At 35.3% G+C, this 18,596-nt stretch overlaps 3 protein-coding genes across 5 annotated transcripts; all 3 read right to left on the bottom strand.

Moving 5' to 3' along the window:
- Nucleotides 1-11: 11 nt before the first annotated feature.
- LOC140822674 (uncharacterized) lies at nucleotides 12-2,857 on the bottom strand (the record flags this gene model as incomplete). The annotated part of the gene is made up of 6 exons (XM_073183505.1): nucleotides 2,758-2,857; nucleotides 2,633-2,690; nucleotides 1,956-1,997; nucleotides 1,528-1,596; nucleotides 974-1,036; nucleotides 12-104 (listed from the first exon to the last, which is right to left on the bottom strand). Coding segments are annotated over exons 1-6 (328 nt in total), but the record flags the coding sequence as incomplete, so codon positions are not given.
- A 1,640-nt stretch (nucleotides 2,858-4,497) lies between these two features.
- Nucleotides 4,498-12,692, bottom strand: LOC140822670 (uncharacterized). Of its 3 annotated transcripts, none has more exons than XM_073183501.1 (15): nucleotides 12,149-12,692; nucleotides 11,957-12,025; nucleotides 11,710-11,817; nucleotides 11,129-11,197; nucleotides 10,861-11,019; nucleotides 10,488-10,523; nucleotides 9,503-9,609; nucleotides 9,339-9,410; nucleotides 8,612-8,663; nucleotides 7,543-8,150; nucleotides 6,864-7,073; nucleotides 6,636-6,756; nucleotides 5,960-6,080; nucleotides 5,315-5,418; nucleotides 4,498-4,956 (listed from the first exon to the last, which is right to left on the bottom strand). In XM_073183501.1, the coding sequence occupies exons 1-13, from the start codon at nucleotides 12,545-12,547 to the stop codon at nucleotides 6,006-6,008; spliced, it is 2,085 nt and encodes a 694-aa protein (XP_073039602.1). In that variant the 5' UTR covers nucleotides 12,548-12,692; the 3' UTR covers nucleotides 4,498-4,956; nucleotides 5,315-5,418; nucleotides 5,960-6,005. The 3 variants fall into 3 exon arrangements, with proteins under 3 accessions (XP_073039602.1, XP_073039603.1, XP_073039601.1); XM_073183502.1 differs by having other exon boundaries at nucleotides 5,963-6,080; XM_073183500.1 differs by having other exon boundaries at nucleotides 5,979-6,080.
- A 2,056-nt stretch (nucleotides 12,693-14,748) lies between these two features.
- On the bottom strand, nucleotides 14,749-17,959 carry LOC140822667 (vicilin-like seed storage protein At4g36700). The gene is made up of 5 exons (XM_073183491.1): nucleotides 17,615-17,959; nucleotides 17,122-17,303; nucleotides 16,947-17,027; nucleotides 16,512-16,817; nucleotides 14,749-16,419 (listed from the first exon to the last, which is right to left on the bottom strand). Exons 1-5 carry the CDS (start codon nucleotides 17,937-17,939, stop codon nucleotides 15,004-15,006), a joined length of 2,310 nt encoding a protein of 769 aa, XP_073039592.1. The 5' UTR covers nucleotides 17,940-17,959; the 3' UTR covers nucleotides 14,749-15,003.
- Between the last annotated feature and the right edge of the window lie 637 nt (nucleotides 17,960-18,596).

The raw sequence follows: 18,596 nt of genomic DNA, 5'->3' as shown, positions 1-18,596 counted from the left end.
AAATCACTTACCAACATGACCAATGAATACAACATTCAAATGTCTCTTTTTATTCTCCACCTCATTCACAACATCCTTCATAGCAGAGATTTCCTTTTCTTTGACTGAACAGACCAATCAAAGGTCAAAACATAAAATAATATCCTCAAAATAAACTTAATTTTAAAAAAGAAAAATCATGATTCAATGTAGCATCCACTCAAAAACAATACCTCTAACAATAAAATAAAATCACAGAGACCATTCAATTTCATGGTATGGGAACTTCAAAGCAAACAAAAAAAAAAGATTGAGGATGCAAAGGGGCAATAATCTAGCATAAGGAAGTATTAGTGGTATTTTAACATAATATCATTGTTTTATTTTATCTATGATATGCAATAAAGTAGAAAAATAAATAATTTAAGGGAAAAAGTTATCCATCATTAAGATTATGACATTTAATTACAGAAAGATGTGACCTTTAATCAGGCTTTGTTCTTGCTTATAGGGAATATGAGCTTATGGTTATGGAATTAGGTCGTCTTGAGGAGTTATTATATATCAATTATTAAATGATAGGTTAGCATTGTTGTTCATTATGAGTGCAAATTCAGTATTAGCGCAAACAATTTATCACGTCAAAAAAATTATACTCTAAAATGCAAGTAAATTAGACAAACAAATATAAGATGGGGACAAAACATAAAAATGGGTATTTATAAATATAAAATGGGATATACAAATTCGATCAAAAGGTGATTATTTAAGGCATTATCTCTTGATATTATTATACATTTTTATATTTAAACTTTTTTACAATAAAAACAGAACAAATAAAGCAATGATTATGCAACATAATACGCCATCAAAATAAAATTTGGCAGAGATGGCATTTAAATGCTACAGGAAGAGGAGATAATATTATCAGTCCACTTGCGACCCATTCAAGGGACACAATGCTGATCAAAGACTAGATTCAGCAATTACCTACCTTCAGATACATCTCTTTGCTCTTCTTGCAATGGTTTGGAGTCTGTACAAGTGCTGGCCAAACCTAAAGCCATCGGCAAAATAAACACCTTTTATACATGAGAACAAAGATCACTAAATAACAACCTCATTCTTTTGATAAAGCCATCAGAAAAATGAACACCTTTTATACATAAGATTAAAGATCAATAAATTATAACCTTATTCTTTTGATACCAAATAGACGTGTAAAAGCATTGAAGATAAAAGTAATAATAAAAATTTGGGTACATAAAAAATCTTCAGGTGATCTATTCAGTTTCTTAGTTTCAGATTCTCTTGTCATGATTACAAAGCAGCATACAATAAACCGGATATGAGTTCTCGTATCAGAATGGTAAATGTCAGTGTAGAGGATAAAAACAGAAAGATCATTAAAAGCAATCCTTGTAACATAATCCTCAATCTTCAAGCATAAATCACAAAGTTATGTCGTCTGGTGCTAACAAAAACACATAAAATATGGATGAGAAATTTCCTCCGGTCTACATACACATCATATGTAACTTGACCTACCTTTATCCACCTCCAGAATTAATTCTACATCAATCTTCCCATCTTCCTTGTCAGCAACAATAGTATCTTCTGCAAACAATAAATTACGACCTCGTAAAACTTACAGTAACAACTAGAATACTTCGATTAGATTCTGATGGATCCAAGGATTTTGTCAATTTATAAAAGATATAAACAGATTCTTGCATCCGTTTTCATATTTTTCGTTTTGTTAAGACATTAGTAAGTCTCAAAACCATGAAATAAAGCAACGGTTTTCGAACTCACTGCAAACTAGCCCAAATTCTTAATCAAACCACAACCTTCATTATCTTACGTGTAGAGAATAAAAGTAATATCATTTTTAAAATTAACTTTTTAACTTTAGAGAAGTTAACAACGGTAACAATAAGAATTACATAAAGAATTAAACCAAAGGACAATTATACCTGATGAATCAAGTTGCAACGCCTTGATATCCTCCTCGATATCTGCATCAGTTAACAGCACAAAACAAGACATTAACAAAATAATGGGGCAATTGAAAAAACCACATACCACAATTATCAACATATATAACTTCAACAAAAAGCATCACTCAACTCCTTTCAAATCAAATAAACGATAAGGGACAGTTGATTAAAAAGTGAATGAAATGAATTTTAAAAAAAAAAACGAACCCACCAAACCATTGCAACAACAGCAAGAGATGCATCTGAAGGTAGGTCATTGCCAGCATTTAAATGTCATCTCTGCCAAATTTTGTTTGATGGCGTAATGATGTATTATGTTTGCATAATCGGGGCTTGATTTGCTCTGTTTTTATTGTAAAAATGTATAATGATATCAAGAGATAATGTATTAAATAATCAAGACAATATGTTAAAATGAATATACCCTACCCACCCCCTACTTATCAAATCAATGATTATGTCGAAGGCTTGAAGCAATCTCAAGAAGTAAAAGTGTAAAAAACGAAGCCTATATCAGATGCTCCTTCGAACATATAACATAAGTGGTGGAAACCATCATTAATCTTTTATCGATGAAAGAAACATAGCAATAATTAGCCGGCTGAAAAAACACTCGAAAACAATAATCAATATTGAATAAATCCAAAAAATACCTGTGCCACCATCGCCGTTGAAGCTGGGGTAATCCACAGTCTGTCGGTTCGGCAAAGCCTGAACATCACGGCAAAGATCAACACAAATATATACCTACTACACGAATCTAAGTATGAACATTTACCATGTGTTTTTCCTGCGGTTTTCAACAAAAGCCGATACTCGACAGAGGGCGTAAAATCTGCGATTTAGGTTTTGAGTTTTTGCTAAACTGAGTAGCTTTACGCTGACGCGATTATCAGAAATTGTCGCCTGTTATTGGGCCTATATTTGGGTCCGATTACCAAAAAAGGTACAGGCCAATGGCACACTTGTCCAAATATTTTATAGTCGTGATCAGCCCATAATATATTCATATACGAATTGAGGGAGGTGAACGAATTTGCGAGGCGTTGGGAACTCAATTTGGTAAAAATTTCGTTCGAGACCGTTTTTCTAAATTTTATCGAATTGATCCAACTCGACAATTGTATCGAGTCAAGCTCGAACATAATGGTATTCGACTCGTAAGCACGTTTATGTATCCTGAGCTCGAGCTCGACTAATGTGTTAGACTAGTTTTATAGGACAATAAATTTAGCAACATGCATTGTTTATTTGTTGTCATGCATTGTTTTTAGTGAAATAGATAACATGTGAACGCTATAAAATAATAAATCAATCCTTCAATTTTCATATGCAAATTTGAGTTTATTTAACGATCTTGTTTAACGATCTGAGTTCGTGTCAAACTCGTTAAACATGATAAACGAACTATTAATAAATCGAGCTCGAGCTGTTAGTGAGTTTTGTATTTTTCAAACGAGCCGAGTTCGAAACTGGCGATAAAAGCTCGAATCGAGCTCGAGTCTGACAGTATTCGATTCGGCTCGATTCGTTTACATCTCTATACGAAGTCCATCAAAAGTGGATAACATAGAATTAGTTATACAAGTGTAAGACTTGATGCATCATTTTGATCGTTTCAACTATATCTCTAGAATTTATAAACTATATTCGTTGATGAAAATATGATAAAGTTTATTTTGGTAAAAGCTATTGAAAAATTAATTTAATTTTAACTATGCTAAATGGTTTAATGGATACATATTAGGTGAAAGTTGAAGGAAAAAATAATTAATGGACGAATTACATCAATATCTTGATTTTAAATGTATAGACAAATTATATATAGCAACTCCATATCCAAAGTAATTTTGAACAAAAGAAGAATAATAATGTTTATAATGAATGTTCTAGATTTACACATATATGTATGACAAAACATGTGTGGATCGTATTTTGTTAGAAGATCTCTTATTTAGGTCATACATGAAAAATATTATTTTTTATTGTGAAAATCGGTAGAATTGCTAATAAACAGCTAGTCGTGTGTTATTTGAGATGCTGCTACTATTCAAAATTTTGATAATTTTGATTTTAAATATTATCAAACAGGTTGAATAGATTTCTATAATTTTATGATCTCATTGTCTATTCATTTATCTTTATTCTTATTTTATGTTAAATAAACACATTTTAAATATTATTTACAATCTTTAAATGATTTATATTTACAAAATAATATATTTTTTAATATATTTATTACTTAACTTATTTACTCTTATTTTAACAAGGTCATTTATCCAAATTAAAATTTAATTATAACATTAAAATGAAAGCGTAAATGGAGTGAGCCACCCACATTGATTTTTCACCAATTGGGTGCTATATCACCTCCACTGGAACAACCAATGCAGATTCCCGAAGAAGTTGACAAAACATACAACAAATACAACTCAAGCCAACGGGTAAACTTCCTATGAAACTCGGTCGAGAAATTGGCAAGAAAGATTGACAGTACAAAAGGTAAATATATCACATGTTTCCACGATATTTCTCAAATATTTGATATCTAAATCTTAATCTCTAACCAAAATTTCAGAATTCTTCACACTGAGTATGTGAACTTTAACAAGGTAAAATATTGAAGAAATCGTATCGATTTACATTTATCCAACCAAAAATGACCGAAAGAACTTATACACAATAAACCTACTATGTGTCCACATCCCAACTCATGCAAAGTACATTTTGACGGCAATATTTATCATTACGCAACGTAAGAGAATCTGCATTGTACGTTGAACATCAGGGTTCATATTGAAGCAGCATCAGGGAGGCCTCAAGTATCTAGATTTCCAAATGCACGTCAAAGTTCAGATTTAATTGGTGAAACAAAACTTATCGTAAGACCGTTCTTTCGCTCTGAACGTTACAACTTCGAATGAAATTTATCAAACTGTGAAACAGTTGGCATGGAAGTGTTAGAACAGGGCCGCACCTGCAGAACAATATGGTTACTATGGTTTAAAAATGCAAGTGGTGAATAAAATTGGCTGGTGGAAGTAAGAGAAACTTTGGCGGGTACAGTAAATGCCCTTGATTTTCAATTTTTACTGAAATTCAATCGCTGAAACAGAATTTGGGGATGGGGTGGGGGTGTTGGTTATATCTAGGTCCTGTCATGATAGCTAGAGTGTAGGTGATGTTGAAATTAAATAAACCATGTCAATGGAGACACAACAAAAAAAAAACCAACGCTCAGAGCTTTTCAGGTTATGATCAATGAAAATCTGGGACAACGGTTCATATTCTAGTCCTAGTGTAAATATTGCTAACTTGCCTCAGGGACAAGGTACCTTGATTGACAATGCTCTCAATTAACTCTAATTATTTTGGATGAACTGAGCCATCAATCACCAAGCCAGAAAGTATTATTCTTGATAGCATCAGGTTGGACATCCTACACAGGAAACCATTCTATCAGCCAGTCGTCAAAGATACTATAAAACAATAAGGGGCTGCATAAATGATGCTACTAGAAAAGCATAATGATGATTGTGAGGAAGAAACAAAGGGTGAGAATCAAACTCGAAAAACAAGCATAGAAACTAACGACCTCCATGTTCAAGCCATCAAATGTAACCTCCAACAATAGAACCAAGGCTTGACTGATCCAATTAGTATCTAATAAACATCAAGATAAGTTTTTTTCATGCGGGTGGTCCATGATGAAAGTTACCAACTAAATCAATTTCCAATTCCAGGTTTCCGATAAGCCGTTGGAATGATACCAATAGCAAATGCTTTATGAGAACAAGTTGCATCACATCCTTGTTCAAGTAAAAGCTTGACTAAGTAAAACTAAACTCTGTCAAATAGTCTAAATCAACATCCACAACTTTGGTGCAATTAGGAACTCAATTACACGGCCAAAACAACAATCTTCCTATTTTATAGAAATTAAATAGTGATCTCTTAAATGAGTAGCTGGGAAAGCATACTACATCTATCCGCACATACTGGAGTATGAATTTGCCAGCATAAACTTCAATGTATTGGGTTTCTGTCACCACTCCTCAGTACCCAGGCAGAAGCTTGAGATATACACAATTCCTGCAAGACCTGTACATCAAAACCAAAAACAAACTACAAATATTAAATCGAACAATAAAACTTGGAGGAATTGAGAAAACACAGAAGCCTTGATCCCTCTGAATGTCAGCAGTTGGCAGGTAAGAAATGTGCTTAGAAAGCTGAGTTAGCTACAAAAGCTTCAGCATTTTGCCATATGCAAGATACAAGATATTTCCTTCTTATCCTTTTCAGTTTTGAAAAAGTTGTAAAGGATGACAATGAAGGAAACTTCACAAATAAAGAAACTCCAAAACAGAATTCAAAAGTTGCCGTCAAATATAAGGAGCCAAACAATTTTTATATCTTCCCTTGACATATGCAAGCTGTGTCCTTGTTAACATCAGCATAAAATACCCAAAAAAAACAACAAAGCTCTCTTTGCACACTTTGTAACTCAAACATAAAATAAACCTAGTCCCATTGCCAGTGAAAAAGTTTGACATAAAGAGCAGCAGAGAGGAGAGTATGATCTTAAACCTGAATATACAATCATCATTGCCATTATCTCACAATCATCAATTATATTACACATTTTGTACTGACCTTATTATATTCGGTGGTAGTTATATCCCTCTTAAGTTCCATCTTGGCAGCCTCAATTATAGGAGCCTTTTTAAGCTTTGCATTTGGTCCTTCAGCAACAAAAAGATCAATGACAACTTTCCTACAAAGGCAAGAATCACACATTGATTGATGACAAACAAGAGATGTTTTTTCAATAAAAGCAAGTTGAATGTTCTTCAACAGAAAAGGGTAGTATCCAAATGGAACCTGAATGGGTCATACTGTGGATGATCTGGTGATGATTTCGGAACGCAAATGCCATGAATATTAACGGCTACCTGATTAACGATTGCCTGAAGCTCGGTCGGAAAAGAATCGATACTGTTCGCTGCAGCTACAGCCTCTTTAGCAAATCCTGTCGAGCGTGCAGACTCAGACACTGCCATGTCCCGTAAACGTTGGCTAATTTGTTGGAAACTGTCATAATATAGCATATATACATGTAGTTTACACAAAATAAAATTAAAATCCCTCAGGAAAACCTTATTCCTAGATTGAGGTAAAGCAGACAAGCTCAAGAGTCAGGTTAACTCAATAAAAGTAAGCAAGAGCCAAATAGACTTGATTTGAGAATCTAGTCCACCAACATTTCTCCCAGTGCTCAGTGAAGTAAATAATAATGAAGCCTACATATAAGCCCTCAGTCTGAGAACAAACAAATTAGTGTCTCAAACTTCCACTCAATTTGGAAAAAAAATATCGACTCAAAGCACATATTATGTCAGAAAATTGCTGCACTTCAATCACTTCAATCCATTTAGTTATAAATAAAATTAGCATCTGTATCAAACAGGTAACAAGATGTTACTACCTAGAAGATGGCATTTACAATCACAAGTATAATTAACAGCTTGAGAGAAATAACTCATATAACAGAGCAACTCACCCACAAACTTTGACACTTTTAAAAAGTTTTTGAAGTGCTTTTGCAATAGCCTCTCGAGCTTCTTCGGACATTTGGATCCTTGAGTTTGTTCCAATCAGAGTCCTAGCACCGACTATATCGGAACTTTTCGCGATCGAATTGTTTGTGGTGTTAGACTTTGAAGAAGCCGTGATAGCAGGTCCAGTTTTTCCTCCAAAAAGAAGACCATTGATTTTAGTCTCTAAGCAATCCCACTCTTCTTGTTCTTTTTTTACAACAGAGGAATTAAGTTTGATGAAACTAAAATCTGGGAGCTCTTTCAGTTTCCAGTCACTGAAGGCAGGTCTCTCCACAGACAACACTTTCAGGACATCTTTCATTGTTTTAGCAAGTTGAGGTCGTCGAGGCAATTGAGAGCTGTTAATGAGGGGATTCTTGGTAAATAAAAGAAGAACATAATCCCTGGCTAAAACTTCTATTCCTTGATCGGTTCCATACACTAAATAACTTTTAGGAACCCAAAGTCCCTGAACTAATCGGGCATATTCCTGCAAGACTCCCAAAATTTCTTCGACGGATTCATCCAAAGCTAGGTACTTCAAAGCGTCAAATCGATGAATTGGAGGGCCCTGTTCCAGCAATTCACAAATCAATTGGAAGAAATATTTAAATGTCACCAGACGTCCCACAAATACCAGAGCTAAAAGAAGACCTGAAGGGAAGATAGATGTAAGGAAATGGTGGGTGATGATGAAGACAAACAAGACCTGGAGTGCCCCAATAAAAAATGAAGCGCCGGAGAGAGGAGGAAGATCATAAATATAAAAGTTAAAGCATATCACCATTCGCCAAATTGTCTAAATCATCCATTCTCAGAACAGATGCAACCAACTCGGTGTAATGCTTCATTTGCAGGGAAAAAAAGGTTTTTTATAACAAAAAATAAATAAATAACTGTCCACCTAATTCAAGGAAAGCAAAGCAAAGTGGAAATGAAAAGATAGGAGACATAAACACTAGATAAAGACAATAAAATCACCGAAAAATTTTGGGAAGACAGAACTTCGAAACACGAAAAGCAGTAACAGACCTCAAGAAGCCAAGTTTTAAACCGTTCTTTTAGCGGTAGAGTCAGTAACAGCCTGAAACACCATCCAGAAATAAGTTGACCATCTATATCCCAACACAATGAACCACATAAGCCGCAAATAATACTTGGAAAAAACAAAAAAACAAATAAGAGTTTGTGCAACACAGGAAACGCTAAAAATTAAAAACTTGGGAGAAATAATATATGCAGCTATTTCTATGGCTGCATTCCGATAATGGAGTAGAGCAAAAAATAGGAAATGTCTCCAAAGAAGGGCAAGGGGTTATATCTGAAGATGTGCTTCAATCAATAAGGATTAAGGGGATTTATGATAATATGTATCAACATCAGTGAAAATGGAACGAAAACATGCAACGTCAAAGCAACACATCTAGGGAGCTCATCAGTAAGAGAGGACAAAACATTATTAATATTATCAAAAAGTAAAGATCCGTCCCTCTATTTATAATTTATAAAGATAATCTACCGAGCCTAGAAAAGTTGCCTGAGAATTTCAAATAATGTCCATACCAACGTAACATTACATTTCGTATTTACTAAAATAAAGCTACGACAGAGAGTCCAACAGATATACAAGGGTGGATTTTACTATCCTTTGAGCACAATAAGAGATTAGAAAAAAAAATTGGATTCTCTCGGCAGTAAAAGCAAAGAAAACAAAACAATGTATCTTTCATTCAAAAGTTAAGGCAGTATGATTGGATACCTTCTTGGAGGACCACTGATCTGGACATTGTCATTAGATGTGCCAGGATACAAGCTATTCAGATAATCATACCTTCGTATTTGAACAAAGAAAAATAGATATACGTGAAAACATACATACGAGAACAATGTGGGAACAAATAGTAGCAGCATTAAAAAACATACGAGCTCATGGAAAAATGAATAGGTGATCCTTCCTGAGCCACCATTTTTTGCAAGTATCTTGATGCCATGTCGCTTCTTGCGCTATGGTATGTCATATGAATCCAATCCTGAAAAATAGCAAAAGATTAAGGAACACTTGAAAACCATTTAAAAGAAATGGTAATCAACTCTACAGAATTAAATATTGGCAAAGAGAAATTTCTTAATCACATAAATGAGGAGAAAAATAGCATTGAAAAAGTCGCATCTCCATCACTCCATGCAACACGAAAATACAGGTTATGTAATGTCTGCAAACCATTGGACTTCTTCCACTTCACTTTGAAGCAGAAATTGACAGCAAGCTCCTAAAATGTTAAAGACTCTCTATAATCCATGCTGAATACACCTTCAGAGCCCATCCATCAAATTCTTGGTTCATCATGCAAAATCCTAGCGCAGTTTTTCTTTCATCTTACGTGTAATAGCTTCACCAGTAAGTTGCAAAAGGCTCTATGAATTTGATTTCACTGGCTCGTTACTATAGACAAAAATTCTTTATAGCAACTCGAGAAATTTAAAGCCTACTGAATAGATAATATTGTGACTATTCAAACAGTATTTATAAACATGATCCTTAAGAAAGTAGATAGACTGCCACAACCAAGGGCATTTTTTGGTATTTATTAGAAGGACGACTCCTCGACAGAAACCCTACACAAAAGACCAATAACCTTCTTCCACAAAACGAAAATGCCAATGCATTTTGACCTCAACATTCAGTAATATCATAGATAAGAGCACAATTTGCAGCCGTTCATTTGCTAATATTAAATTGAAGTTACTTGTTTTTGCATAGTAACACACTGCTATTGACAGCACATGACCCTCAAAATAATAAAACACAATAAAGTAAAAACAATATATTAGATTTCAGATGCTACACTATTAGGGATGAGATTAATATATGGCAGTAAGAGAATCCGGAGAGCCAAGGTGTGCATACTTCTCCAATATCCTTTTCCTGCCCTGATGGTTTGGTCTGCAAGGAAGTAGGGTATTTATATATAAATTGAATCTTTCAAAGATGTAACACATAAAAGCATAACATAAAACATTAGATCTGAAATTGCTTCGACGTCCACTCGGCTTAAGAGACAGGCATTTGTTATACACATATTTTTTATGCCCATGTACCCACCTGTTTAAGATGGCTTTATATTCCAGTCCTAGTTGATAATCAAGAGATGATGCATGCTCAGATATTGTCATAACTAACTCAGCCAATTGTTTAGTATGCCTAGACATGTCAACTAAGTAAAAAGCGGTGTAATAAAGAAATGTCATATTAGTTGATGACAGTAGATAAGTCAACTAACCAATTGTTTTGATGCAATCGAAAGTTTTTCCTGCTTGATCTCTTCTGCCTTCACAGAATCTTCCATACTGGTAACAACATTCCTTTTAGATTCCCTAGAATCAAGATGCTCCATGGAAGGTCGAAGTTGTACAACTGCGTGGATAGGGTTCAAGTGTAACTGCATGACAAACAACAGATTGTGATTGTCCAGCTAAGGTTTTAGCATCAGCAGCCCACCCGCATTCAAAATGAGCAACAGAAAGATTTTATGAGATACGAAAGCATGCCTTGTTTCCAGTTAGAACCCCAACAGCATAACCACTTGCCTGAGGTGGCTTCCATGATGAAGCAAGAGTCTATAAAAGGAACAAAAAAAACAGAGAATACAAATTTTACTCCCTAAAAGAAAATTGAGCTGCTAAAAACGTGGAAGTAGAAGAAAGTCTGTATCAATGTTTAATTTCGAGTTGCATGTTGGGTGAAGATTCAGAAAGACTACGAACATCTTAGTGTCTCTCAAGTTTACAGGGACTGGAATTATGTTCTTGTTTAAGATGATTGTACTTGTTTTTAATCTTTCCTAGGATATTTCTTCTGAATTGGTGGATGTCTTATCCGCCTTTTGTAAGAAAACACTTTTCATCATTAATATTATATGTCTCTTATCAAAAAAAAAATGACTGTCATTGATTCTATTAAATTAAAACTGATCCCACAACGCCGTCTTACTATAATTTAAACATAAATTTGAGAGATAATAGAGGTCATGCACCAAACCTTTATAGAAACAAGTATAGTGCATTTACCTTATCTCATTAACTAACTGAAAACATTTATCGTACAAATAAAAGAGTCATAAAAAGCAAACCTGTTTTTTCATCAAAACTCTAGAATCAGCATTTCTATCATAATTCTTGGATTCAAAATCGATAGCCAAATCAACCTCTACTTCGTTACTTGCAGGTTTCACCCTCACCTGAAAAATCAACACCAAGTCTCACAATATGTAGAGTTCTCAACTTAGCCTAAGACATATTTTCTTTTAGCACAAGACAGTTGCCAGATCAAACTTGTTAATAAAATGCTTCACCGGCAAATGGAAAATATGAATATACCTCTTCACATCTTCCTTCCATTTCATATGGTCGCCACATTGGTCTGAGCGGGTATTGCAACACAAACAACTGAATAGCAAAAGAGAAAAAAGAACCAAGTAAATGTTCCACTATCTCGTGCTCCATGATCGTTCATTTAATCAACTCACAAAATACCTACAAAATGATTTAAAATTAAACACTCAATAATACCCGAGTATTAGGGTCCAGAGAAGAAGTTAGATAGACATCAATTTCTCGAACAACTTCGTCCTCTGCTTCCCCTTCTTCCGTTTCCATTAAATCTTCAGTCTCTTCTTTTTTCATTCCGTTTTCCACAATCCCCCCACACTTCAAGTCAATGTCCATCTCAGCATCATTTGCAAATTCGGGTTTAATACCAGGTTCCTCCTTTTTGGGCAAGGGAATGGAATCCGATTCCTTTCCCATCAGTTCAGCAGAGTCAGATGAAGATGCTGGCGGGTGTTGAGATGGCTCGGTTTTGACCCTCGGCTTGAATTTTGAGTTCTTGGGATTGAAGCGTGTGGATCGAACGGGCACCTGCGTGGGGCCGTCCAACAGCTCGTCCAGGTCCAAATCAAGGTCCGCCATCTATCCTTCCCCGATTCTGAAGCGGAATCAAATATCGAAGAACACAACAGTTTACTTCTTTCTCTCTGAAAATTCACGAGTAGGGGTAGGGTTTAGGGTTTCAAACAAATAATGGAAACCGAGTCTACATGGGCTAGACACAGCATTTAAGGACATCCGCATCCGTCGGAATTAATTCATGTTAATAACTCTCCATCTCATCAAAAATGATGGATCCACGAGCCACATATTCATTACATTAACACTTCTCCATTATTAACACATACCCACATTCATTTAATTTCACTACATTTAATTTAAGAGAGAACCAATAATGTTAGCGACGGTTTTTCAAACACTGTCGCTATTAGCGACGGTGTTTAATAAAAACGTCGCAAATAACGACAGTTTTTACAAAACCGTCGCAAGATGCGATTTTTTTTAAAAAAAATAAGAAAGTAGTGACGCTTTTGCATTTGCGACGGTTTTTCAAAAACCGTCGCAAATTCTGATGCATGATACACAAATTTATTTTTGAAAAATATTTATTTATTATTTAAAATTTTGATAAACAAAATAATATATGATTTTAAAAATATTTGTATTTTTTTTCAATTTCACTCATCAAAAGTAAATAATGTAATCTAACAACAAAATATTGTTATCTTTCTTTTGAGTAGTATTATCTCAAATGACAAAATTATTTCTGATATAATATTTAAATTTTAAAATATTCATTATATTATTAAATTAATAATTTAAATAAGTATTCAAATACTAATATTCACTAATTTTAATCACTGATTATATAAAATAACATTTCGTAATATGGAATACTAGTCAAGTATAAAATGAAAGTTTTTACACATGGAATGGTTGCCATATCGGCTCATATGAAACTATGGAATATATATTATTATTTCATTTTTAATAACAAAATTATGTTTTCCCCTCAAAGTTATGATTAATTGGATAGAAATGAAAAATATATTATTCTCTCATTTTTAATAACAAAATTATTTTTTTAATACATATACCATGTGTATTAAAAATTTAAATTTGGGCCCCTTATTGGGTCAGGCCCTGAGACAACTGCTTGATTGGCCTCATAAGAGGTCCGGCTCTGTATTAGTGATAATATCAAATTTGTTTGTTCTTTTTGATTTTGCAATTGAGATAATGTATTTATTACGAGCTTTAAGAATGATCTAATATCTCGCATATTCTCAACAGATTCACTAAATCATTATATTAGGGCTTCTTAGACATTGTTTTACTGTAATATTTATAGAGAAATTTACATTTTAGTTGATAAATTTTAAATTCAAATGTTTCAAAATCTAACAGATTTCTGATGTCAAAATCTGAACTTTTTTATATGCTACATTTGCATCTGATCTGACATATTTTAATCTTTGATGAATATGTATTTAAATCTGAAAATTCACACATGGAGGCAGGAATCTGCTCATGATTTGATTTTGGTGAAGAAATCAAGAATTTTAGAAATTTATGGTCAGATCAGACCTTGCGGGAACATTTATTATCTGGTGAACTTTATTTGTCACGCTAATATGGTATGTTTGGACATGGGGTAAACTTACTTACCAACGGAGGTGGAGAAGTCCAGCTTGGTAATGGAAATGGCTACTGTTGTTGATTGTTCGGGATTGTAGATATGTTTTGTTTTTGTAGCCCATTATTTAAATTCATACACTGAGGCGCATTAATGCCTAGCTAGAATAATACATACAAGCAATCGGCTTGAGTTATTATAATTCTTATCTTGAGTGTGGTTTTCAGATTTGTTGTATATAAATAATTTATTATGGAAGAATTCAAAATATATTAGGTATTATTTCTGTTTATACGATGATATAACCAAGATTAAACGGGAAAATTTTTGGTAGACATTCGATGTCCTGCATATTTTTGATTAACCGTGCATTTTATTGTTTGTATTGTATACTTATGTAACCACTTATTCCAACTCGATATATCTTGAATGTTGATTTAATTTTGCAACAAAGACGCGGTGAATCTCAGTTTCTTTTCGATAATTTTAGCTTATCCGAAGACAATTTTGAAATCAGACATCATTCAAGTGCCCAATAAGCTCTGATGCACACACAGCTTGTCTTCTTGCAGCGTTCCACACTTCCACCTGAGAACGAAGGCATTGTTCGTTTTCTAAGAAATCTCGTGCAATTTTTAATTTTTTGGTAAATTTATATGTGAACGAGCCAGAATACTAGAATTTCAGAAGTTTTAATTTGTACAACACTTGAGCATTGAGACTTCTAAACCAAAAGCGAAACTGTTCAGACCTCACTTACATGCAAAAAGGAAATGTTGAGAAGATCATGGCCTGAAAAGAGGAGGCATTCATGAAATCCAATTTACTTCAAAACACAGAAAAAATCTCTCTGAAACTCTTCTCGCTACTCGTGATTAATGCCCATTTTTACCATTCCAACCTAAACTTGTATATATGCTTGTTCTCTGTAACCTCCTCCCCCATGGCGACTTTCTGCTTCTTCCGCCTCCTCCCATCGTCGTTCCTCTTCAGCTGCCCGTTCTTCCTCACTCTTGTGCTCCTCCGTTCTAGCTTCTTCTTCTTGTCTTGCCTTTTCTTTTTCCTCTCTTTTCTCTGCTTCTTTCCTCGCTCTCTCCATTTCCCTTCTTTCTTCCTCCTCCCGCTCCCAACGAGATTCCTCCTCCTCTCTTCCCTTCTCCTTTTCTTCTCTCCTTCTCTGCTCTTCTTCCTCCCAAGCTTCCTTTTCTTCTCTCTTTCTCGCTCTCTCTTCCTCCTTTTCTTCCTCCCTCTTAGCTTCCTTCTCTTCTCGTGCTCTTGCTTCTGCTTCCTCCTCTTCCCTTTGTCTCCTTTCCTCTTCTTGCCTTTTCGATTCTTCCTCTTCTTGCCTCCGTGCTTTCTCTTCCCTTCGTCTCCGTTCCTCCTCCTTCCGTTCTTCCCTCTTAGCTTCTTCCTCTTCTTTCCTTTGTGCTTCCTCCTCTTCTTGCCTTTCTCGCTCTGCTTCCTCCCTTTGTCTCTCTACTTCCTCTTGTGCTTCCTCTTCCCTTCGTCTCCGTTCCTCCTCCTCCCGTTCTCGCCGCTCTCGCTCTGCTTCCTCCCTCTTAGCTTCTTCCTCTTCTTTCCTTTGTGCTTCCTCTTCCCTTTGTCTCCTTTCCTCCTCTTCTTGCCTTTCTCGCTCTGCTTCCTCTTCCCTTTGTCTCCTTTCCTTCTCTTCTTGCCTTTCTCGCTCTGCTTCCTCCCTTTGCCTCTCTTCTTCTTCTTCTTCTTCGTGCTTTTTCCTTTCTTCCTCCTCTCTCTTAGCTTCCTCTTCTTCCCTCTTTCTTGCTTCCTCTTCCCGTCTTTTCTCCTCTTCTTCCTCCCTCCGAGCTTTCTCCTCTTCCCTCTTTCGGGCCTCCTCCTCCTCCCTCTGTCTAGCCTCCTCTCGTTCTCTCTCCATCTCCTCCTCCAGCACCCTCAACTCCTCCTCCGCACACGAGGTACAACCTACTATCACAGAGTCTCTTTGTGGAGCCAAGAGCTGATCCAATGTCGCCTTAGTCACATTGAAGGAAATAGACACAACCTCTCTATCCAAGGTTTTGAGTACAGAAGCCTGCCCTGCAAAAAACTGAGGATGGTTCCTCTTTGCCGAAGTACTAAATCCTGCAAAAACAAATGTATCATTCTCGAAAGCCATCTGAGCCATCGGATGCAACCTAGGAACCGCAAAGACATCCCCTTCCTCAACCTTAAACCGCACACTTTCGCACCATGTTTCATTTGGTGTGCTAGAACACACAATCCGCACTATTCCCCGCCCTTGCCAGACGATCCCAATTTCATTAGCCACGGGGTTCCAATGCGGCCCCATGATCGATCCCTTCAAAGAATTTTTTTTTTATCAAAAAAGAGTCAAAATTAGCTACAATACCAAGCCCATACCATTAAAACCATCTGGTTCTCGAAACTTACCCGGGTCAAGTTCACCATGTATAAACCAATGTTGGTCTCCTTCAATACAGATAACTTTTTCCCGGTTACGGTTGTGCTCCACCCATGGTCATTCTCGAAATCTTTCTTGTCCTCGAGAAGGTTGAATAATTTCGCTTTCTCCCTCTTTTTTTTGTTAACTTGGATGATATTATGCCCTCTGCTTCTCACAATGCCACTAATCAATCGAAATTCCATCTCCAATACCTTCCTAGTTCTTGGAATTCCATGAACAATGGCAGGTGGCTTCGCTCCGCTCAACAGTTCATCCATCAGTTCTTCAGTAACCTTAAAAAATTAAAATCACGAGTTTGAATCCCCCATAACATGAGCTCGAAATCGTAAATTTAAGAACCCACGCACAAAAACTGAAAACGATGACGGAAAATAACAAAGTGGATAGAAGGAAATTATAACCTTAAATGCCGCCTGCAAAACTTTCTTGTCAAAACCTAGAACCATGTCTCGGATACTAGAGTAAGGCCCAGTTGTTGATTCCTACGAAAATCACAAATATAATTTTTTTTTTAAAATAAAGACTGGTTATGAGTAATGAGAGTTGAATAAAAACTTAAAATGTGAAGCAAAATACTCGAGGTTCATCGTTTGAATCCGAAAAAATAGCATGAATCCTGAGTTTTTGTCTCTCGTCTTCGGTTTCCAAGTTGCTCTGTATGAAGAAAACAGTTCCAGCCTCCAATCTGTAGACATCTCCTGGCCTCAAATCTATGTCCTTCGAATCATTTTCCTCCGCCCAGCTCAACTTTCCACTCCCTGCAGTTAATATGTATATTAGGATGAAACAAAAAATAAAAACGTAAGACTGGTTAACTGGCTTGTGGATACTTTCGAAGAACAAAACAATAAACGCAACTTATGCGATGAACCAAAAACGTAAACGTAACTTATCACTTTTTCAGAAAATTTGTATACATCCGAAGAACAAAACAGTAAATCAAATTTGAAAAACGGAATATACAAGATCTGTGGATTTCAGGTAAACCTGTTTTGAGTAACACATGATTTTATGCAATGAACCATAAAAAGGGTCCCCATTAATGGCCATATTAACATAGCGAGAGTACCTGTTTGGACATAGAATACCATATGCTCATGCAGAAACACTGGGAGAAACAGAGAATTGGGCTCCAGAGTGAAGAAATGAACAATATAAGTGGCCCCGATGTCTTCATCGCCCATTCGAACCGCCGAAATCTCTCCATATTCACTGGAAACAAGAGCCCTCCTATCTTTCCTTTTCACCAAAACCCCCGAAGCCAAAAGATCCCTGTTCTCTTCTTCTGCGCACACCACAGTATTGAAACCTGAAAACATAGGCAGAATCACACAGCAAAGAACTAAGAGCAGTACGGGTAGCATGTTGAAAACGGAGTTCATTTTCTTCGCCATTTTCTGATCTTGCTCATAAACGTACGTAATTGGGAGAAATTGGGAGTGAATTTTATATTAGCCGTGGAAAAGGATAGGAGTGAAGAGTCAGTGCGGGGTACGTGGCATTTGCATGAAGGGAAAATGCGACACGAGTAGTGCTGGAGCTGCATGCATGGGATCCTGTCGTAACGTATATGCTGGTGTGATCTAAAAAAAATAAAAAGAAATATTCTTTCTAAAAATTTAAAAAAAAAATTAAAGCTAAAAGTTATCCACTTTCAAAATTAAAATGATAGGAGATAATCGAGATCGAAAAAGAACCTGTAAAGTATCAAATTAATTAGTTAAATGATATTTTTATGATTATGAAAAAACCTCGTACAACATATAAAAATATCTAGTACGAGGAGTTTAATTTTAAGCAATTATTACTAATATAAATATCTCTAGTTTTGGTAAAAAAATAATTTAATTCTTTAGCTTCAAATAATAAAGTTTAGATATATATATATATCTTAGATCACTTTTTCTTTTTACATTTTTTAAATCTTTATGATGATTGAATCACCAAGTAATTTTTTGTATTAACGCAATAACATATAAATTACACTAAATAAGTAAAACACATTGACCGAGCGTGAAACTTTAAGTGACATACTTGAACAAAAAATATTA

The sequence above is a fragment of the Primulina eburnea genome, unplaced genomic scaffold, assembly GCF_022965805.1.
Source record: "Primulina eburnea isolate SZY01 unplaced genomic scaffold, ASM2296580v1 ctg994_ERROPOS2195505+, whole genome shotgun sequence".
Lineage (NCBI taxonomy): Eukaryota > Viridiplantae > Streptophyta > Magnoliopsida > Lamiales > Gesneriaceae > Primulina > Primulina eburnea.
Note: the sequence above shows the minus strand (reverse complement) of the source record. Positions and strands in the feature narration are given on the sequence as shown.

Bases quoted from the DNA above. Each gene is read 5' to 3' on its own strand.
- LOC140822670 (XM_073183501.1), bottom strand. From the start codon at position 12,547: ATGGCGGACCTTGATTTGGACCTGGACGAGCTGTTGGACGGCCCCACG. The intron at 12,026-12,148 runs GTATTATTGAGT...TTTGCTATTCAG, and splicing joins CTCTGGACCCTAATACTCGG to TTGTTTGTGTTGCAATACCC. The intron at 6,081-6,635 runs GTCAGTACAAAA...TTTGATGTACAG, and splicing joins CTACCACCGAATATAATAAG to GTCTTGCAGGAATTGTGTAT.
- LOC140822667 (XM_073183491.1), bottom strand. From the start codon at position 17,939: ATGGCGAAGAAAATGAACTCCGTTTTCAACATGCTACCCGTACTGCTC. The intron at 16,818-16,946 runs GTTATAATTTCC...TAATTTTTTAAG, and splicing joins TTTTGCAGGCGGCATTTAAG to GTTACTGAAGAACTGATGGA. The intron at 16,420-16,511 runs GTAAGTTTCGAG...AATTCTTTGAAG, and splicing joins ACATGGTGAACTTGACCCGG to GGATCGATCATGGGGCCGCA.